Genomic DNA, 18,825 nt, shown 5'->3' with positions numbered 1-18,825 from the left:
TGTAAGGTCCCTTTCCAACCTGATATCTATGACTGAAAAGAAGTTGCTATTCTCTTTTTATAAGAAACATTCCAGTTCATTGAGTAGTCGCCGTCTGATGGGATTGTACTGAACAGCAGTTTACCATTTACATCCAGGTTACGTATTGCTATTCCAAAGCATCTCTAAGAATTTGAGAGAAAAAGGTAAAAATTAAATTAAAAAGCTTATCATGGAAGGCTGTGAATTGGAAAGCACAGAGCAAAGCATTACCATGCACCTTTCCCCACCTCACATTAACACTTACCCAATAACTTGATGCTCAAAATACTGCAGTGTCTTTTGAAGAGTCTGCCGAATGGTCTGAGGCTACGGAAGAATAATTTTAAAAATTGTGAGATTAGGGAATTGGAGCACAGTTCAATTAACAGATCTTTTCACGCACTGTTTTTCTTCAGTTTTACTCCTCTTTATCTTCTACCTGCCATATGCCCATCGCAACAACAGATATTAAATATTATAATTCGTTCCTTGTATCTTACTTCACCATTTTAATAGGAAGAATTTTACAATGCAGCATAATTAATACTGCTCATAAGGCTAGTTGCACATAACAAAGGAGCCACTTCACTCTCAAAATCAGCTCTCGAAAACTATCACCCACCAACTATCTCAGTAATTTAAAATAATTAATTTGAAATAGTCTGCAAGAAAATGCCATTATTTTGTGATGAAAGTATCACCAGGAAAAGGCATTGAATTTTTAAACTCTATATGCTCCCTAGAGCATTTTCTAATAAAGAATATTATAAAGATGCAATTTATTTTGGCTTATTTTCCTACAAGCTATAACTCTTCAGTCATCTTTCAGATTACCAGAAAGTCAAATTCTTCAGAAGAAAATCATGACATGCTTCAAGCACTTCTATGCTATTTCACTTTAATAGGTGTTCACCAAACTACATATGTATATAATTGTCTTTATTTGCAGTATTACTACTACTACAGTGTTCACCAAAATACTTATGTATATAAATGTTTATTTTCTTTATGTATATAAATGTTTATTTTCTTTCTTTACTATTACAGCTGCTGAGGCTACTATTATTTTGAATGAATTCATGAGAGATTTTTTGGCAAATAAAGGACGTGTGATATCCATGTAATTTCCTCTCTTGAATTTTCCAAGTCACTTATGTCAAAATGTTATTCCTCAAAAATTACTAGCTTGTATCAAATCCGAGGTTCTTCACCTGTCTATTTTGACCTGGTGCCAGAATTCAGACAGAGATACACAAATTAGAGTTATAAGTTTTTCTTCTGTATCAAAAGCACACATGGACATTTTGATCAGACTCACAACAACACACACTGAAATTTTAGAGATGTTTGGTCTTTTCCTGCCTTTTGGAATAGACACCTAATTGTTTTAGAAAGTAATAGTCAAAATGCCCCTTAATTAGAGGAATCTCATTCTAAAACCACAATCACCTTTGAAAGTCTCAGATTTTGCTTACTGACCTACAGATTCAGCAGTTCAAGAGCTGAGCTTCCCACTCTGCTCAAACTCTTGCCCATGAGTTTGTCCTGATGACACCAGGAAGAAAAAACTGTATACCAGGCTACACTAGGTGTGTACGACTGCAAAAAATCTATTTTCTAATGCAAAACTGTAAGAAAGCGTCTACGCTTTTGTATTAAAGAATTTAATTAATTAAATTGTAAAAATTAAAATTTAAATGTATGCACTCAAAAAGAGCATAAGAGGGCTTATAGGAAAGATGGGGACAAGCTTTTTAGCCGGACCTGTTGCAGTAGGACAAGGGCAATGTTTTAGAACTAGAAGAGGACAGAATTAGACTAGATATGAGAAAGAAGATATTTATAGCAACGGTGGTGATACACTGGAACAGACTGTCCAGGGAAGTGGTAGGTGACCCATTCCTGGAAACATTCAAGGTCAAGTTGGATGGGGCTCTCTCTGGGCTGAATATGCCCCTGCTCATTCTAGGGAGGCTGGACAGAGGACCTTTAAAGGTCCCTTCCAACCCAAACTATTCTGTGATCCCATTAACAAGAAAAAAAGCTCAACATAGATGCAAACTTTGGAAAAGGTTTTTCTTGTTAACTCACTATTAGGTAATCACTTTACTTCTCTGTGGGAACTAAGTTACCTGTGCCAAAAGGCTTTAAAAGTTGCATGTTCTCTTGTAAAACACAATGGAAACACCATATGAGGGAAACCATCACATTTCAAAAAAACATCTCCTTCTCAGTGGTACAGCACATGTTGAAGCCTTCAGGCCTAATGGGCTGCAAACATATTTAATGGCATGTTCTCACTGAGACTCAGAAGCTTTCCTCTGCTCAGAAGGCAGAAAAATCCACTCTTTACATCTAGAAGAGATGTATTTTCTCACAGCAGCACCAAGCAAAGCAGAATAGCTTTAAGCAGAAGTGAGAGCTGCCATTTCCCATCTCCATACAGCATTTCCCTCAGCCCCACTCCCTCCACACAGAGTATCAGTATTCCACCAGCAACTCCTCTGACACGAAATAGGGAATAATAGAAATGTTTGATTGCTAAATTAAATCTCCATTCTGGTTGTCCCAAAGTGCTTTTACAGCAAGAATATGGAATGCAGCAATGCTTGGTATCATGGCAGAGAGGAAGAAAAACAGCTTCTTGTCTTCTCAAAAAGTTTTGCAGCTTAGAGCACCTGAGCAATCATCCACAGATTGTCTTTGTCCTTCTCATACCTGGACACATACTGCACTCCTTAACCAGGGAAAAATCATTTCGACTACCTCAAGATTTCACAGTACAAGCAATCTCCTGGTCCTGAACTTATTTCAGTGGTAAACATCCCTTCTCCTGCAGTGCTGAACAGAAAAAAAAAATCCCCATGTTAACTTTCTCTCCTGAAAGCTAAATCAGTTTCCTAGCTGTTGTCAGACAATTCTAAACAACCCCATGAACTCACACCACTTTTCACTGGCAACTCCTATCAAATCCTAGAAATTAAGTACAGACAGAAATAGGATTTACTATTAAAACATGGGTCATAAACAGAGCTCAATGTAATGCACTCAGAGCCAGAATGAAAACGGATCCAAGAGTCACAAAGTCTTTCTTCATCTCAGACAAGAATTATAATGGCACGTTGCTGTGCATTGTTAGAGTCACTATGCTCACCTTCTCAGTTTGCTGTATTTCATCAATGGTGAATGTCATTTTGCTACAAATGTAATTCTGTAACCAGGGCCATGTCTAAACAAAACAGTGAGAAGAGATATGACACCTGTTTGCCTACAAGGGCAGTTTGGGGCACTGCTTCTTCCACTTCTGCTAATGCCTAGCTCATGAGACAGAGAATGAGCAGGAAAACATTTCCACCTCTTTTCTTTTTCTTTTTTTTAAATTCAGTAACAAGACTGGATGGAGGCAAAATAGCTAAACCTTCTCCTAGCATGGCACACATGACCTGTCCCAGAAACAGAGTTCTGCCACTTAAGGAGGTAAAAGACAGCCTTTAACCATATACCTCCTCCACTGTTATGCCATTTAGGTGCTCAGTGCCACTTATTAATGAAGAGATTGTAAAGTTTCATGGCTACTTAAAATTATAGGATTTAAGGTAAATATAAGCCAGGGACTATTACCTAAACAATTAAATGTCAACAATTCATTTTGATTATGATGATTGACTAATATTTGTATGCATCACAAGAGGAGTAGTCACATCTGTTCATGTGCCTAAGGACAAATCAAAGTAAAACAAATTCTTGTTATTTCTAACTGTAAATTAATCCAAGGGTTGCCATACCAGATCACATCCAAGCTCCATATGGTATGATGACATGTAAGGTATAAGGAAACACTGGAGATACTCAGATTGATCTCTTGCATGGTAAAGAATAGAGGACTTCACTAAAACAACTCTGAATTCAGACATCAGGCCATGGCTAACCCTAATGTGTCAGAATAATTTGTAAAAAATTACTGAATCAATAAGTCATATCGGTTTGAAAGAACCTCTGGAGGTCTCCTAGACCAACATCCTATGCAAAGTAATTTGAGTTAAAAACTGGTTCTTCAGACAAGTTTTGAGCTTCTCCAAGAATGGCAATCTCACAACCTCTCTGGAAAACCTGTGCCAGCATCCGGCCAGCATCTGGACCCTCATGACATCTCATTTCTTTCCATAATTCTGATTTTAAACTCCCATCTTTCAGCTTTTTTGCCTCTCATCCTTCTTCCATTCTGTACCCCCAAGGAAAGCCTGGCTCCATCTTCCCTACACACCCTGCTCAGTTCAGCTATAGACTGCATCTTTCTGCTCACCCTCTTCTTCAGAGAACAAAGCCCCTTCCCCAATAAGCATCATTTAAAGCCGCCTTCACAAGGCTGTGCAGCCAATTAGAGATGACCTCAGATCACTTTGCTCAGCAGTCCTTGCTCCTCAGAGCATACCCCATGTCCCTGGAGATCACAGCCTGGCTAACAACAGCACCATCACAGCTACAGACTTCCTGCTAGATGTGCCTGCACCAGCCAGAGCCTTCCCCCCTCCACCAGCAGGAGTGAGGAGACCCCAGCTGGGCACCTGCACCCTTCACCCTTGCACTCAGAGCCATGTAGTCACTCCTGACTCCTCAAGGTCTTCCCTGGCTGCATCAGGGGTGCCCACATGGATGAGCAACGGTGGTCACAGTCCAGGAGACAAACAAGCTTTGGCAGCCTCTTTACAAGGCTCATGTGAGAGCTCTTGGCAAGCAGAAAACATCCTGTGACAGCACAGCAGGCTGGCACACGAGGGCTTCTGTCTCCTCAGGAGAGAGCTGCTGATACCTACCACCCTCCTCTTCTGGAACCTTCTAAGGGCTGAGGCTCTGCTGGATCTACTGCCTCATCTGAAGGGAGGAAGGTCATCTCTCTCACCTCTTCACAGGGCACTTTACCTTCTCTGTACCTGATGAATCACAGGTGGAACAGGGGCCTTAATTTTGCTGTCAGCAGTAACCAACCTCCAGCCTTCTCACTCTTGAAAATTTCCACCCTTGACTCTCAAAGCTTATCTCTATTTTTCTCTCCTTCCTTTCGACATGGAGCTCAGGTTCTTGGCTCTGCAGGGCCCAAGACAGACTAAGATCTGTCCATCCTCCCTCAGTATCTACGACAGCTCTTCCCCCTGGCACCTCACTGCTCTCTGACCAGAGTGCCCGGCCTTTGGCACCACCAGGCAGCAATGCCAGCGGTGGCAGCCCTGCCACGACAGCCACTGTCACTCTGCCAGCCACCACTGTTCAGAGGATGCACTCCTAGAGAAATGTGCCCTTCCTGCTAGATCTCATCCTGCTCTCCAGTAGCGCAAAACTTGTTCAAGTCGGAAGATAGAGGAGTAATAGTTCCTCAAAAACTCCGTTTATGACTAACTGGAGAAAATCTATACGAAGACATTTGGCTAAATGAACTTGAAATATTCCTGATTTTTAAATTCAGACAACTTCTTTTGGAAAAGGATTCTAGTTTAAACTGTGGGGCTTTTTTCTTTTTCTGAGTTCAGTTTTCTCTTCTTGCAGCTTCATTGCCTCAGTTTTCAAGGCAAAGGGGAAAAGAACTTCCACTTTAACTGCATCCCTTCTTAAAAATGTCTTTCCTAAGGCAATCAAACATAAACTTTCCAATCTTCTCAGAGTACAGAGATTTTAGCCTATTCTCTAGCCATCTTCTGTTGCCTCTGAAATGTCTTTCATTTGATTGCAACACCTTTGGAAATAAACGATAGGGCTCATCTGCCCAACTGCAGGCACCCACAGTGATTCATTTAATCCTCTGGTTGGCATCTAATACGTGCCTGAGGACTCAGTCTTTATAAATACCCATTTCTTTCTTTTGTCTAGAAGAGACATTGATCGATTGCTACAGACTTCGACATCTTAAAATGTTTAGGTAAGGACAGACAAACCCCACACTGAGGTGACAGAACTGCACACAGTATCCCAGATGACTCAGTCTCAATTTACATAAATGCAGTTTCAAATTCTCCATGCCATTCCTTTTGCATCCTAAGATACCCAGATGGAATTAGGGAAGAAAGGGGCTGTACAGAACACTGCCAAGAGAGCAGCCAGGTACACAGACAGTTCCTCCTTAACCCTAACAAAGTTGCAAATATTTTTTCCTCAGAAAAGCTAAGTGGCTCCTAGCTGAGCTTCAGAAGGGCTTCAGCAGTCATGCTGTTAAAACTTGAGTGCTTAAAATTTTAAACATGGAAACTGAAGCATTGAAGAGCATAACAGGCTCTGCTAGAAACCACTTTGCTTCTATCAGAATTTCTTCAAGTATGTTCATTGGGTCAGGGGGCCCTCCCACAGTGTTGTGCCCTGGGGAGTTGCAAAGTCCTTCCCAGAGAAATCTGCACCCCTGCATGCAGGAGAGCCTGTGGACCTCAGCCAAATCAGCACTGTGACACTGAAAGTTTTAAATGCTTCAAATTTCAAGTGTTCAATCATAAACTGAGCAGATGTGTATGATTTTAGTCACCAGATTCACTGCTGGTGATCATTCATAAATGAAAACCATTTCTTTTTTCATATTTCAAAACCAATTTTAGTCAAGCCTTTGTGCTTAGGTGACTGCAGATCTCTAAGCACACACGAGCAGGTGTGCATCTGGCCCATCCAAAAGAAGATAAATGGCAAAACAGTCATTTTCAGTCTGCATATTTTTAATATTTACCCCATGATCATGTAAGCAGTGAAAAACTGTTCCCTCCCTGTCCTTCTGGTCTGCAAAATATTGAATTAAAGAGGTTGTAAACAAAGAATCAAGGCTCCAGTTGAAGACAAACATTTATCAACACTCCCAAGTGCCAGGAGTGGAGAGATAAGCATTGAAATTGCTGCGACTAGGGAAAAGAAGAACTGAAAAAGAAAAGGAACGCTCCTTTGGCATCCAGCAATGTTCTGATGGTGCAGAAAGAAGAAAACTCCATAGCAGGTCCTGCACAGCCAGCATTCTCCCTGTCCCATTCCCAACAGCTGAAGAATGGAATGATAGGGGACAGAAATCAGAAATGGAGAAACAGTTTCACAACATAAGCAATCATCTGAAATTTTAAAAAATAAATAATCTTTAGGGGTTTAATAGTGCTTTTGATAATATAACCAGGAAAAAAAAATATAGGTCTGCTCTCTAGATTCTGAACATTTTAGGGTGCACCTATTTTTTAACTGCTTCTATTTGAGCTAAAAATATATCTTCTTCATGAAGACCAGCTTCCCAATTCCAGATGAAAGCACCCCCTGCTTGCAGACCTCCATGACTAGCAGCAGATTCGGTATCAAGAGAGGGAGATGCATAATCCCCAGGAGTGGACTGTCTGGGGATCCAGGGCAGGGTGACTGACAGCTGGAGGCAGAACAAGCTGCCTGCAACAGCTCACAATGATCCAGACAGGACCGTGCGAGGGTGCAGCACCCGAGCTCAGCGCATCTCGCAGGCAAACCTGAGACATTTCTGCTCCTCAGTTCATACAAACTGGGGTCCTCTTCACAGAGAAATGCTGGTGCACATCAGAGAATTGCCTTAATTTAATAAACAGCATTGAGATTAAGAATTTTGCCCAATACTATTTCATGGCAACAATGCAAACACTGTGAAGAAATAAAGCAGAGCTAAATAATGACTAGAAATTGTAAGTTCTGAATCCCCAGCTGCCTTTCAGCTAGAAGAATCACAGATATTAGGGATGGAAATTGCCTATTATATCATCTAGCCTAACTCCTTGACAGTGAAGGATAAATATCTCAGGGTGCTATCCCCTGCAACACCAGCTGCAATCACTTTTTTAATCTCTGAATTTCAGCCTGGTCTGAAATGGACAGAAAAACTGTTCTGTGCTGCAGAGAGAACGTGCTCAGTAAGATTATAATAGATGATCTATTACTAATGCTACCTGTTCATCTTTTAATGCAACTGATATCTACTACATAAAATCATCCATGCTACTCTAGCAGACTGATAGGAAATGAAAAGCTTTATAGGTCGGTCCTTTTCAAGGATTTTTCTTCTGCTGCAATAGAAGAAGAACCAATTTCCCCAGTGTAACTGGACCTAATTTCATATGCAGCTCTGCATAGGTATTTATCCCTTTGAAACCTATGGACAAACCACAGATGTTTTTAATCTTCATTCTGAAACTTAGTTTGAGAGTTGGCAAACCGACACATACAGAAAAATCTGGATACAAGACAGAATAACTTCTTTTACTGAAAGCACTTCATAGCAACCTTTAACATTAGCACAAGAGGTAGAAGGCAAGAGAAGGCTTTCCTCTGTATTAACATTTTGCATTTTATCAGAGTACAACCAACTGCTGTGAGGTGGTAAATGGCTCTGCTCAAACAGTTTCAAATGAAAGACCTGCACGCTCATTTTGATGCAGCCATGATGGCTCACTGCTTTTGTAGGGGCATCTATTAATGATCATGACATTCTCATCTCCCTTACATCTTTCTCTATTTGCACCTGCACACTCTGGCCAGGGGAGAGGCAGAGGAAGTGCAAAGCAATTTAGATCAATTTTGTGGGATCACCACCAGTGCTGCCATGCTCTGCTCTGCCAGCCAGCAGTCCTGATCTGCCCATGGGCAAAGCCTATTCCCCAGCAGGGATATGCTCACTGCTTCCAGGCAGCAAACATGTCTGCAACCTATGAATGCTTCTGAGACACGTTTTCTCCAAGCTCTGAAGGGAAGTTAAGATTCAGCCTGAAACACCACAAATATTAAGAAAGCCAATATTACTGTGACTGGTCTAAGCATTACATGTCAAATACTTAAACTTACACTCAATAAAATTTCATCAAGGTCAATACAATGCTGCAGGCCCTTGGCCAGATAATTTTCTTTTAGTATTTATTTGCTGAAGCTGAATTTCTTTGCATCACATGTTAAAGTGCTGAGCATGAAAAACAACTAAAACCCACTGTGATGCTCATATTGATGATATTTTCCTGAATGTTCTTGTTTAAGATATCACAACTCCATTTCAAGCTATGAAATAACAGATTGATTGACTACAGACTGCTTGCATGACCTTCTGTATAACTGACTTTTGCCTAGGTTAATTTGGAAGATACTCAGTAAAAGTCTGGTTTTATTATACTTTCAAAAAAAATCATTCTGCTTGCTTGCTGAAATGAGAAATTAAAAGTTTCTCATAGAATGCGCCTCTCTTCACCATTTTCATGCTTCACACCCACATTCTTGAGAAGGTTGTTACTCATATAAGAAGCTTATCCAGCCTGGGCTACTAAGTGAATAAGATCATCACAGCAGTGATATGGGTATCATTTGACATTACCTTATTTTATTCAGAAAGACAGGCACAAGTCATTTCTACAACAGCAGAGCTTAGCTATACACAATGTGTTAATGTAAGCCATTAAGAGCTCAGAATACTTGTGCAAAATCTTTCCAAAATCTTATGCAAAAATCAATTTGCTACCTCTCCTGCTAGTGGCAGCAGCTTGTCAAGGGAGTAGAAGTAAAAAGCTAGTAAAAGGAGTAGTACTCATGGACACTAAGTGGTAGAGGTTTATGATGGAGCCACGTTTGATATAAGCTGCTACACTGCAACTTCTCTGCCAAAAGCCCACCTCCGCTCACTGGAGGATTCACTTGCAATTAAGCAATTTGAAGTTACAGTAGTTCTGTGACATAAGTCATAGCCTACACACCAACATAAATGACTGCCTTTACATTCACTTTTCTTCCACTGGCAGGGAAAGGGCTGCATTCAAAAAGACAGTTCTTAAATTCAAACTATTTGGCGGCAGCCAATAGCAGCTTCCTAAATAACACAGGAGAAAAAGTGTTCTTACATTAATGTGTTCTGAACTGGGCATTTAAAGAATAGCAGAAATAATTCTAAGCGAACAGAAAAGTGTAGCAGAAGTGATTTTCACTTAACAGTTTTGTAAGCGATGCGTTACATTGGCCTTTCAGAAAATAAAATCAAATTGAAGTGTTAGTCAGTTTAATGCTGTGTTGTGCTGTAATTTGTGTTTCAGAAAGATCAGTGCAGTGCTTAGGGGTACACAGATTCCTCTGAATGCACCCGGTCACTCTCAGCTCCTTTACGGACAGCCTATGCCTCTTAGATGGGAGCAGAGTATTTGACTTTTCAAATCAGTGACAAATTATGTTTTTCTGATTTAGATTCTATTTTCAGCCTGGTATTGGATACAAGTCAAAATAGAACTGGAGCAAAACTGAAAATTGCTGCAAGGAACTAGAATTCAGTAACATACTAAACTGCACTTTTAAAGACTCAATCTATGCCAACTGGTGCCAGGATACTGTTCTCCTATAGTAGAGCTCCTAAGGGCAGAAAAAATTATTTTGATAATGAATAGCATATAATATCATGTTCTCTACTTATAATTAATCAAAATGTATGTCTTTGTGGGTGTAAAATTCATCCTTTAAAATGGAACTCAATAACAAAGCTGGAATCAAAAGGAGAATGTATCATTACATTTGATTGTGATGTACATATAATTACCGAGTTATTTCTTAAAAACAAGGTCATAAATCAATGTCCCTATTAAGTTCCCAACATTTTATTATTTATCTCCAATAAACTGAACCCAGCCTGGTGACAAGGGCAACTGTTTGTTTTGGGAGCAGCTGGATCTGGCTCCAGATTTCTCTGATCAGAGTGCATAACCAAAGACCATTCGACAGCGGTTCAGATGAAGGAGGACAGAGGGACATCTGTGTTCTGTCAGGAACATGATTTAGGAACATGTTAGAACGCTTAGGAGCTGCCTTCACAATTACTCAGCCCCGTGGGAACATCACAGGGATCAAAGGCTGTGAGAGGGCAGGGACAGTCATGGGGCAATCTGCAGGGAGCACGGTTGCCAGGACCTTGTGAGCCGATGGAGCCACAAGAGCTGTGTGCAGAGCCCAGAGTTTAATGCGCTGGGCAGCAAAGTTTGGTCCCGCCAACCATCATCATCACACCCAGGTGCTGAGCACAGCTCCCCGGCCCCATGGAAGGCTGTGCCTCCACCCTTCTGATGCCAGGGCACTTGGCTACACAGCAAACTGTGGGAGGCAGCAGGGCAGCAGCTTGGTGAGACGTTCAGCACATGCACAGTTAGTTTGCTGAGTGAAGCTGAGACAAAAGAGCTGCCTCTCCTTGCATTGTTGCTGCTCTGCCTCCCAGCCTGGTGCACCCTGCTTCCCCAGCACAGCTTACTCACAAATGCCAGCGGTGGGGTGTGGATGGAAGTCTCACCACACACTTTTCCCCAAAATACAGAGCTGTTTCGGTGGGACGTGAGCCCTATCCATCCTTCTAGCTCTGGGACTCAGAAAAGAGGGGGCTTGCAGTGAGCACATTCCAGATAAATTCCAGTAGCAATCCTTCACCCATCCAGGCATGTCAAGGAACATTTACAAACCCACAGGAACATAAAATGAACCCGTGCCGAAAGAGGGATCAGGTGCCTACATCCTCTAGTGTAACTACTGCAGGGAAAAAATCTCCAATAATCAATATAAGAGAAAAGGTGGAATATCATGCCTGCTGGAAAGTGCTAGAAGCTGTTGTCCAGGAGCAAGGAGAATGGGGTGGATTCAATGCTGCAACGCAGTAAGGCTCACTTTTTGATATTTTTCCACAGTTCCACAAAAAGTAATGTTTGTGCAAAGTCATACTCAGCTAAAATTGAGATTACAAGATTGCAAGTGATTAAAAAATGCAATAACTTGTTTTCACTATATTTTAGTGTAATAAATCTTGAATATCTCATTACTGCATTTCTTTGTACAGAATCTGGTACAATTGACAGTACAGCTGTACTAACTCATGAATGAATTGCACAGGAGAAACATTTCGTACACATTTTTGCACTACCACTCCTAAGATGAAGCCTTCTTGCTGCTCTGCCCTACAGACACCTCTCTTGGGTGCCCAAAGCTCTTTTTCCCCTTGGATGCACCTTCCTATTCTGTTCAATGCTCTCCACATCCCCAGAGAAACTCTCAGTAGCTCCTGGTACCACTTAGAACTCTCTGCATGGTACAGTAGTATTAAATACACACACAGAATTTTTCTTCAGTGAAAACACAAAACAATGTTTCACTGAGTATTCAATCCTAGTCATTGCTGAAGGAAAGCACAAAAATCTACAGCTAAGTATAAACATCAGGAACCTGTAGCATCCTTCAACTTTGAAAGCTGGAAGAAGGACAAAGAACTGCTGCTTTCATGTTTGAAGAGACAATGTTAGACCTTCCAGGCTAGATACACAGTATAGACATCTGTATGCACACAGATATGTTTATATACTTAACAGAGATCCCCATCTATAGTAGAATGGAATGAAGATCTATCTACATCTATAAAAAAGTATTAGAGCTTTTTGTTTAGAAAGAACATCTGCCAGTGCTCCCTTCAGACTTGCCTTCTAATTTAACAAACAACATAAATGAATCCTATTAAATCAAAGTGGGGTTTTTTTACTTCTAATTAAAGTTATTCCTGATTTATATCAGTAGATGTGAAAAAATAATCAGATCCAAAGTGTTAGACATATGGCAATTTGACTTGTTGCATGAAGGCATATATTCAGTATCACAGAGCTCAGTAAGAAAGCACCAAAATAACAAAGCATCTGAACAGTGGTTTCTCTGAGTGAAAAATAAAAAGGCAGGGGACTTGGTTCTTTCCCTAAACCAAGACTAGGACAAGAAGACTTCTTTGACTTAATGACATTAATTTATGCCAAACTGAGTAAGATGGGAATGAAGCTGTAGTTACAATGCCAAGATAAAAAGGGAAATTTTAAGTAATGTGTATCACATTAAGATTCTTAAATAACCTATTTTTTAGCAACAAGGGTTGCTGTAATTACCTCCCAGAGAAACCATGAAAGCTGTTGTTTGGGACTTCAAAACCATGTTAGATGAAATTTTTGCATTCTTAACCAAAATTTCTCTGCGAGCAGGGAAGAAAGAGGACTTGGATCTATCAGAGTTTTATTCATGTCTTAATTCAAGGAATGTGTTTATTTTGAAAACAAATTCAACAACTTATATGTAAAACTGTAATTGTCTCTTATAGCAACATAACACAGTAAATAACAGTCAAAGCTTAGAAAACACAAATACTAAGGTTATTTCAAAATGCTGCGCTGAACTACTTCTGAATACTTCAAATATTTGGGGTAACATATGCTCTAATTATACCATTGCCTTACTATCAAATTAAATAGCTTCTCTTTTTTTAATATACTAAAACAAGACAGGTCACCTGAAACATCATCTATTAATATCAGCATTACAAGACCAGATTCCCAGTGGAGAGGGAAAAAAAATCAATGGGAAAGAAAAGTCTTAACTGCAGCTGGATGACTATTAGCTATTTAATGCACTAAAACTTCTCCCATTAAACACCCTATCAACTCCTGTCCAGCACTTAAACTCCAAACAGAAAAGAGTATATTAAAACCAATGAAAACTGAGAGTTGATGGTGATGAGACTCATAAGGAATTTCCAGAGCTGCCTAGTAATATGAAAAAAGATGATCTGATGGCACAATAGCAGATACAGTTGCCCTGCACATTACACTACTTGTTGCCATTAATGTTTCATGCTTTAATACATTAAACTATCTCAGAGCCCAAACAAACATTCAGTTGCAGCTGAAACTTCAGGAGGAAATTTTAGCAGTGATCACAGATGTATGTACAGGAGCATAGCACAATCATAACAAAAAGGCTGGAGAAAAACCTTCTTTTTTACACTAATCTACAACACTGATTACAGTGTTGAGAGACACTGCTTTCAGTCTTACCAGCATATGTTACAGGCTCTACCTGAATTCGCTCCTGATGTTAACAGCACACAGACAATGGGTCCCTGACTCTCAACTACAGGTGCAGCTATCTAGGCAATCATTAAGTCGTGGATTTCAAATTCTGCTTTAAAGAAACTGACCTGTCAGTAATGTCTGCGCATCCAGGAGGCACAGGGAAATCTGTTGCTGAAATATTTCCGAACACATAGCCGGAACTTTGTTTTGTTTTACCCTATTCAGTACAGAGAAGCCCTACAAATGTAAGAAGTTCACATTCCCTCACTGTTCAGGAACAACGTGCACGCCATGCATCACACAGATGTAACTTTTAATATAATAAAAAAATAAGAAAAAAACCGGTCGCTAGTACCAGTGATAAGCACTTTATTGCTCTGATTTTATTCAAAGAGGGACTCGGCAGAAACGATAAACCCAGCCAAAGCGGCAGCTGCGCCTAAGCGTGACTCCCGACCCGATTTCCAGCACCGGGCCGCCGGGAGCGGCACTCCCGCAGGTCTGCGGGGCTGGCAGCCGGCAGCCGGAGCGGGCACGGAGAGGCAGCGGGCTCCAGCCACCCGGCGGGACCACCCGGGAGGGGGGCGCGGGCACCGCCGCCTCTCTCCCGACAGGGACCCGAGCCCCGGGGCAGCGGCGGGGGCGGGGGCCGGGCGCGGGGCACTCACTCACCGCGGGGGCCGTCAGCCGGCGGATGCTCTCGCCCAGCGAGTCCAGGTTGACCCGCCGGCGGCGCGGAGCGCGGCGCGCCCCGGCGCTGGCCGCGGCGGCGGCGGCGAAGGGGATGTCAGCGGGGCCGGGGGGGCTGCGGCTGCCGTTCCAGCAGAGGCGGGACAGGGGACACTCGCCCTCCTCCTCGGGGCTCGTCTCCGGGCAGTCCGAGCCCAGAGAGCTGAAGGACTCTGACGAGATCTTGCGGCGGGACATGGTGCCGCGGGCGGGCCGGCGGCGGGCTCAGCGCGGGGCGGCGGGCAGCCGCGGCGGGCAGCGCCGAGCTGGGCGGGCGCGGGGGCGGCCGCCTCGCATGGCCGCGGGTGCCCCTGGGCGGGCGGGAGGCAGCGGCGGAGCCGCCGCGCCGGGGCCAGCGCAGACCGCGGCGCTGCCCCGCTCCGCGGCTCTGCGCGCCGGTTCGGGAGCGCGGGTGCCGCGCCGCGCCGCGCCGGGAGCCTTTAAAGCGGCGGCGGCGGCGACCGCGGTGGCTGCTGCCCTCCTCTGCCTCGGCCGCCCGCCCCGCTCTCCCCTCCCCCGGCTCCCTCGCTGCTCCGCGGGGATCACGTGTTGTTTGGAGCCCTTTCCCCCTCCTCCTCCTCCACCTCCTCCCGCCTCCCCCGCCCCGCTCGCCGCCTGTCGCGCTCGGCCCCGCTCCCCGCGGCCCCGCTGCCCCGCGCCGCGGAGATGCCCCCGGCGCCCGGCGGGGCGGGCCGAGGGCAGGGCCGAGGGCAGGGCCGGCGCGCAGCCGCTGCCGGCTGCCGGGAGGGCGGCAAGGCGCTCCGCTCTGCGCTTTGGAGCTTTGGAGCTGGGCTGGGGGAAGCGGGGAGGTGGCCCGGTACCCGCGCACGGCTCCGCGGGGAGCGGCGGTGCCAGCGCGGAGAATGGGGACGATCCCGGGGCCCTCCCGTGGCTGCCGCCCCGCCGCCGCCGCCGCCAGTCCCGCCGCGGTGCTGGACAGCTCCCTGGCAGCTCCAGCGGCCGGGAAAGCCGGTACGCGCTCCCTGCCAGCCCTCCCCGCCAGAGAACTTTTGAAATGACGTTAGGGAAGCTGAAGCTTAAGAAATAAATAATTTTAAAAACTGGGGAGAGAGGATGCCGGCCATCTGCTTTCAGAATCAAAAGCTGTCGTGTTTGTGCAAGCACTGCTCCCGTTAACACTGTAGGTCGTGTCCAAAACTGCAAAGAAACTAAATTCATTCCCACGCTACAGTCCTGGCAATGGGAGAAAGGACTGGGCTAAGAGAGATGACCAAAGCAGAGGAGCTTCGATCGCGGATGGCACACAAGGTGTCTTCTTCCCAACTTTCCCGACCCATGCTGTCAGTTTAAAGACACCTTTCGAGATTCATTACAATAGTGATAACCCCATGTATTTCTCCTCAGCAAAAATGCTCCAAGGAAATGTGATCTCAGCTGAAGTGGTTCGTCCTACCATCAATGAAGACAGCTTGTCATTACTTTCCCTTTGTTCAAAAAAACCTTATTTTAAAAAGAAATTATTTTTAGGTAGTTTTTACTCTACCTTTTCACTGTACTATGACATGTTTTACAACCTTATCCTTTTAAATGTCTGAATGCAGCCTAAACAAGGACTTACTGAAGAAACTAGGGAGATTTCCACAGGTGTGAAGGAGCTTTTGAGCATGGCCCTAGGCAGCACAAGCCGGCGTCTGCTCTCAGAGGGGGCACAGGTCTATGGCTGAACATGCTGCTTTTAACTGGGGCACCACAACCTTTGCCAGGACATTGCTTTCAGTGTGCCATCCTTGTTTCCCTTGACTCTCAGACTGTCTTTTTTTTCTCTTTTTTTTTTTTTTTTTAATAGAAATAGATATGGAGTCTGATGACTGGAGCCTGTGGCTTGAAAGGCTGTCTAGTACAGCCAGAGTAGTAGTACAGGTTCCATAGTACCTTCTGTTGCCATGGGAAGTGTTACACTTGGGATGCACAGACTTTTTTTTTGCAGTGCTGGTGATTCCCTCAGCAGCCCTAGGACATGAATCAGGCATGACTTCACATTCAAGTAATTCACACATGAACCTTCAGATCTGTTGTCCTTCTCTGTGTTTCCTTTTCACAGATTCTTTGAGATCGGCTGCACAAGCCCTTGCTGGCCCGCAGCCAAGCTCCCACCACTGGGGGGACTCAGGAACTAAGGGGTCTGAAAGGTGCCCTTTAGTGCTAAGCATCACCCCTAGCACAGGGTGCTCTGTGTTGAGATGTTAACATCCTTCACATGCTCCAGTTTCCATTAAATTTATTTCCTTCTCACAGACCATTTCATACAGTCCTCAGTGAAGTAAACTATCACTGGTTTCCTGGCTGATGCAGTGACAGTGACAACTGGGTAAGAGCCACATGGTTTAGCACAGAAAATGCAAATACATATTTATAAGTTCTAAACTGCAAAAATACCAAAGTGTCAACTGGTTCCATGTGCAACACTTCAGCTGTAGGGTAAGCAACTTGCTTGGAGGCATTTTGCATTTTATTCAGCACTAAGGAAGATGGTTTCAACATGACAAAAATGACACCTTTTAGGTCTTCAGTTTTCTCTTTTTCTTGAAGTTTAAAGGAGCACTTCCCAATGCAACTTATTGGTAGCATTTGACAGTGCTTGAGTTACCTTTGCAGCTTTAAAAATTACTTTTCTAATGCTCCTCATGGCCATATTCCTTTTATGTCTATAATATAGTGATCCTGAAATGGAAAAGAAAATTCTCTGCCTCAGTGACTATTCCTGAGGTCAGGACATCATAACCAAATGTACTTGTACCAAACCAACTCTTTTGAAGAACATGAAGGACATTTTCCTTCAACATCTAGATAGTGAAGTTCACAGCTCAGCAAAAAAAAATGCCATTAGGTTCTTCAAGTATATTTTTCTTCAGATGAAGCAGACCTTTAAGTAAACCCAGACCATGTTGGCTCATCTGATTAGATACAACCTTTAAAGCTTGTGAAATTAAGCCTCATACCTGCCCAATACAGTGACTAAAGATATCAGTAGTGTGCATACTGCAACTCTGTTTGGGATTCATGATATGAAGTGCACAGAGCTGAATAGAGCAACCAGCTGGAAAACTACCAAACACCATCATAAGTTGTCTTTAGCTAAATAGAAATAGACAGCAGAAGATTCAAGATGATGCAGATCCCGGAGGTGAGTCTGGTGAGCAAACAAGTCATTCAGTCCCCAGTTAATTATTCTCATTTCATTTTTCTTGATCCAGACACAGCCTTGGCAAAAGCTAAATACCACAGGGGTTGCTTCATCTGGCAGTCAAATGCCTTTGAGAGCCCATAGAAATAGATATTTACAGCATATAAGAGAACAAATATTCTTCTTTTATACATGTCTCATCAGCCCCAACCTGTAGTTGGCACATTATTGGGTGAATAGCAGAATGTCTGTAAAATAAATAAGGTTCACTAAAAGAATGCCAATGCAACTTTTCTCTCATACTACAACAGAGTGCAATGTATGTGTCCCACATTACAGACATTTCAGAAAAAAATTTGAGTACTTTTAATTCTTTCACAATTTCTAATGCATAATTACTCTTCTCATTAGACAGCTGGCTGAACACGATCCAGAGTGTGCCCAGGTGGCCAAGAAGGCCAATGGCATCCTGGCCTGGATCAGCCAGGTGTGGCCAGCAGGAGCAGGGCAGTGACCGTCCCCCTGTACCCAGCACTGCTGAGGCCACAGCTCCAATGCTGTGCTCAGTTCTGGGCCCCTCAGTGCAAGAGAGACATTGAGGGGCTGGAGCGTGTCCAGGGAAGGGCAACGGAGCTGGGGAAGGCTCTGGAGCACAAGTGCTGTGAGGAGCAGCTGAGGGAGCTGGGGGTGTTCAGCCTGGAGAAAAGGAGGCTCAGGGGGACCTCATCACTCTCTGCAGCTGCCCGACAGGAGGGTGTGGCCAGGTGGGGTCAGCCTCTTCTGCCAGGTAAAAAGTGACAGGACAAGAGGAAACAGCCTCAAGCTGTGCCAGGAGAGATCCAGGCTGGACATCAGGAAGATTGTTTTTCCACAGAAAGGGGGTTAAGTATTGGATTGGAGGTGATGGAGTAGTGCTGTGGTTTAGTTGACAAGGTTATGATCAGTCAAAGGTCAGACTTAATGATCTTAGAGGTCTTTCCCAACCTAAATGATTCTGTGTCTCTGTGATTCTAAGGAAAAGATTATGAAAATCGAAAATGTTTTCTCATTTTATATATCTTCACATTTTTGTCTTAG

The 18,825-nt window shown here is 43.6% G+C and overlaps 1 protein-coding gene across 3 annotated transcripts in view; it reads right to left on the bottom strand.

Annotated features, from left to right (window-relative positions):
• GUCY1A2 (guanylate cyclase 1 soluble subunit alpha 2) overlaps positions 1-15,152 on the bottom strand; it is a 220,229-nt gene extending 205,077 nt beyond the window's left edge. Inside the window, exons 1-2 of one of the 3 annotated variants that reach the window (XM_077173940.1) lie at positions 14,547-15,152; positions 287-348 (exon numbers count right to left, since the gene is read on the bottom strand). In XM_077173940.1, the coding sequence (XP_077030055.1) occupies positions 287-348; positions 14,547-14,801 (317 nt within the window). In that variant the 5' untranslated portion in view covers positions 14,802-15,152. The remainder of the gene's footprint in view (positions 1-286; positions 349-14,546) is intronic. The other 2 variants (XM_077173939.1, XM_054627809.2) reach the window with 2 other exon arrangements.
• Between the last annotated feature and the right edge of the window lie 3,673 nt (positions 15,153-18,825).

This window comes from Agelaius phoeniceus, chromosome 2 (genome assembly GCF_051311805.1).
Source record: "Agelaius phoeniceus isolate bAgePho1 chromosome 2, bAgePho1.hap1, whole genome shotgun sequence".
In the NCBI taxonomy this organism is placed as follows: Eukaryota; Metazoa; Chordata; class Aves; order Passeriformes; family Icteridae; genus Agelaius; species Agelaius phoeniceus.
This window is presented reverse-complemented; position numbering and strand designations above follow the sequence as displayed.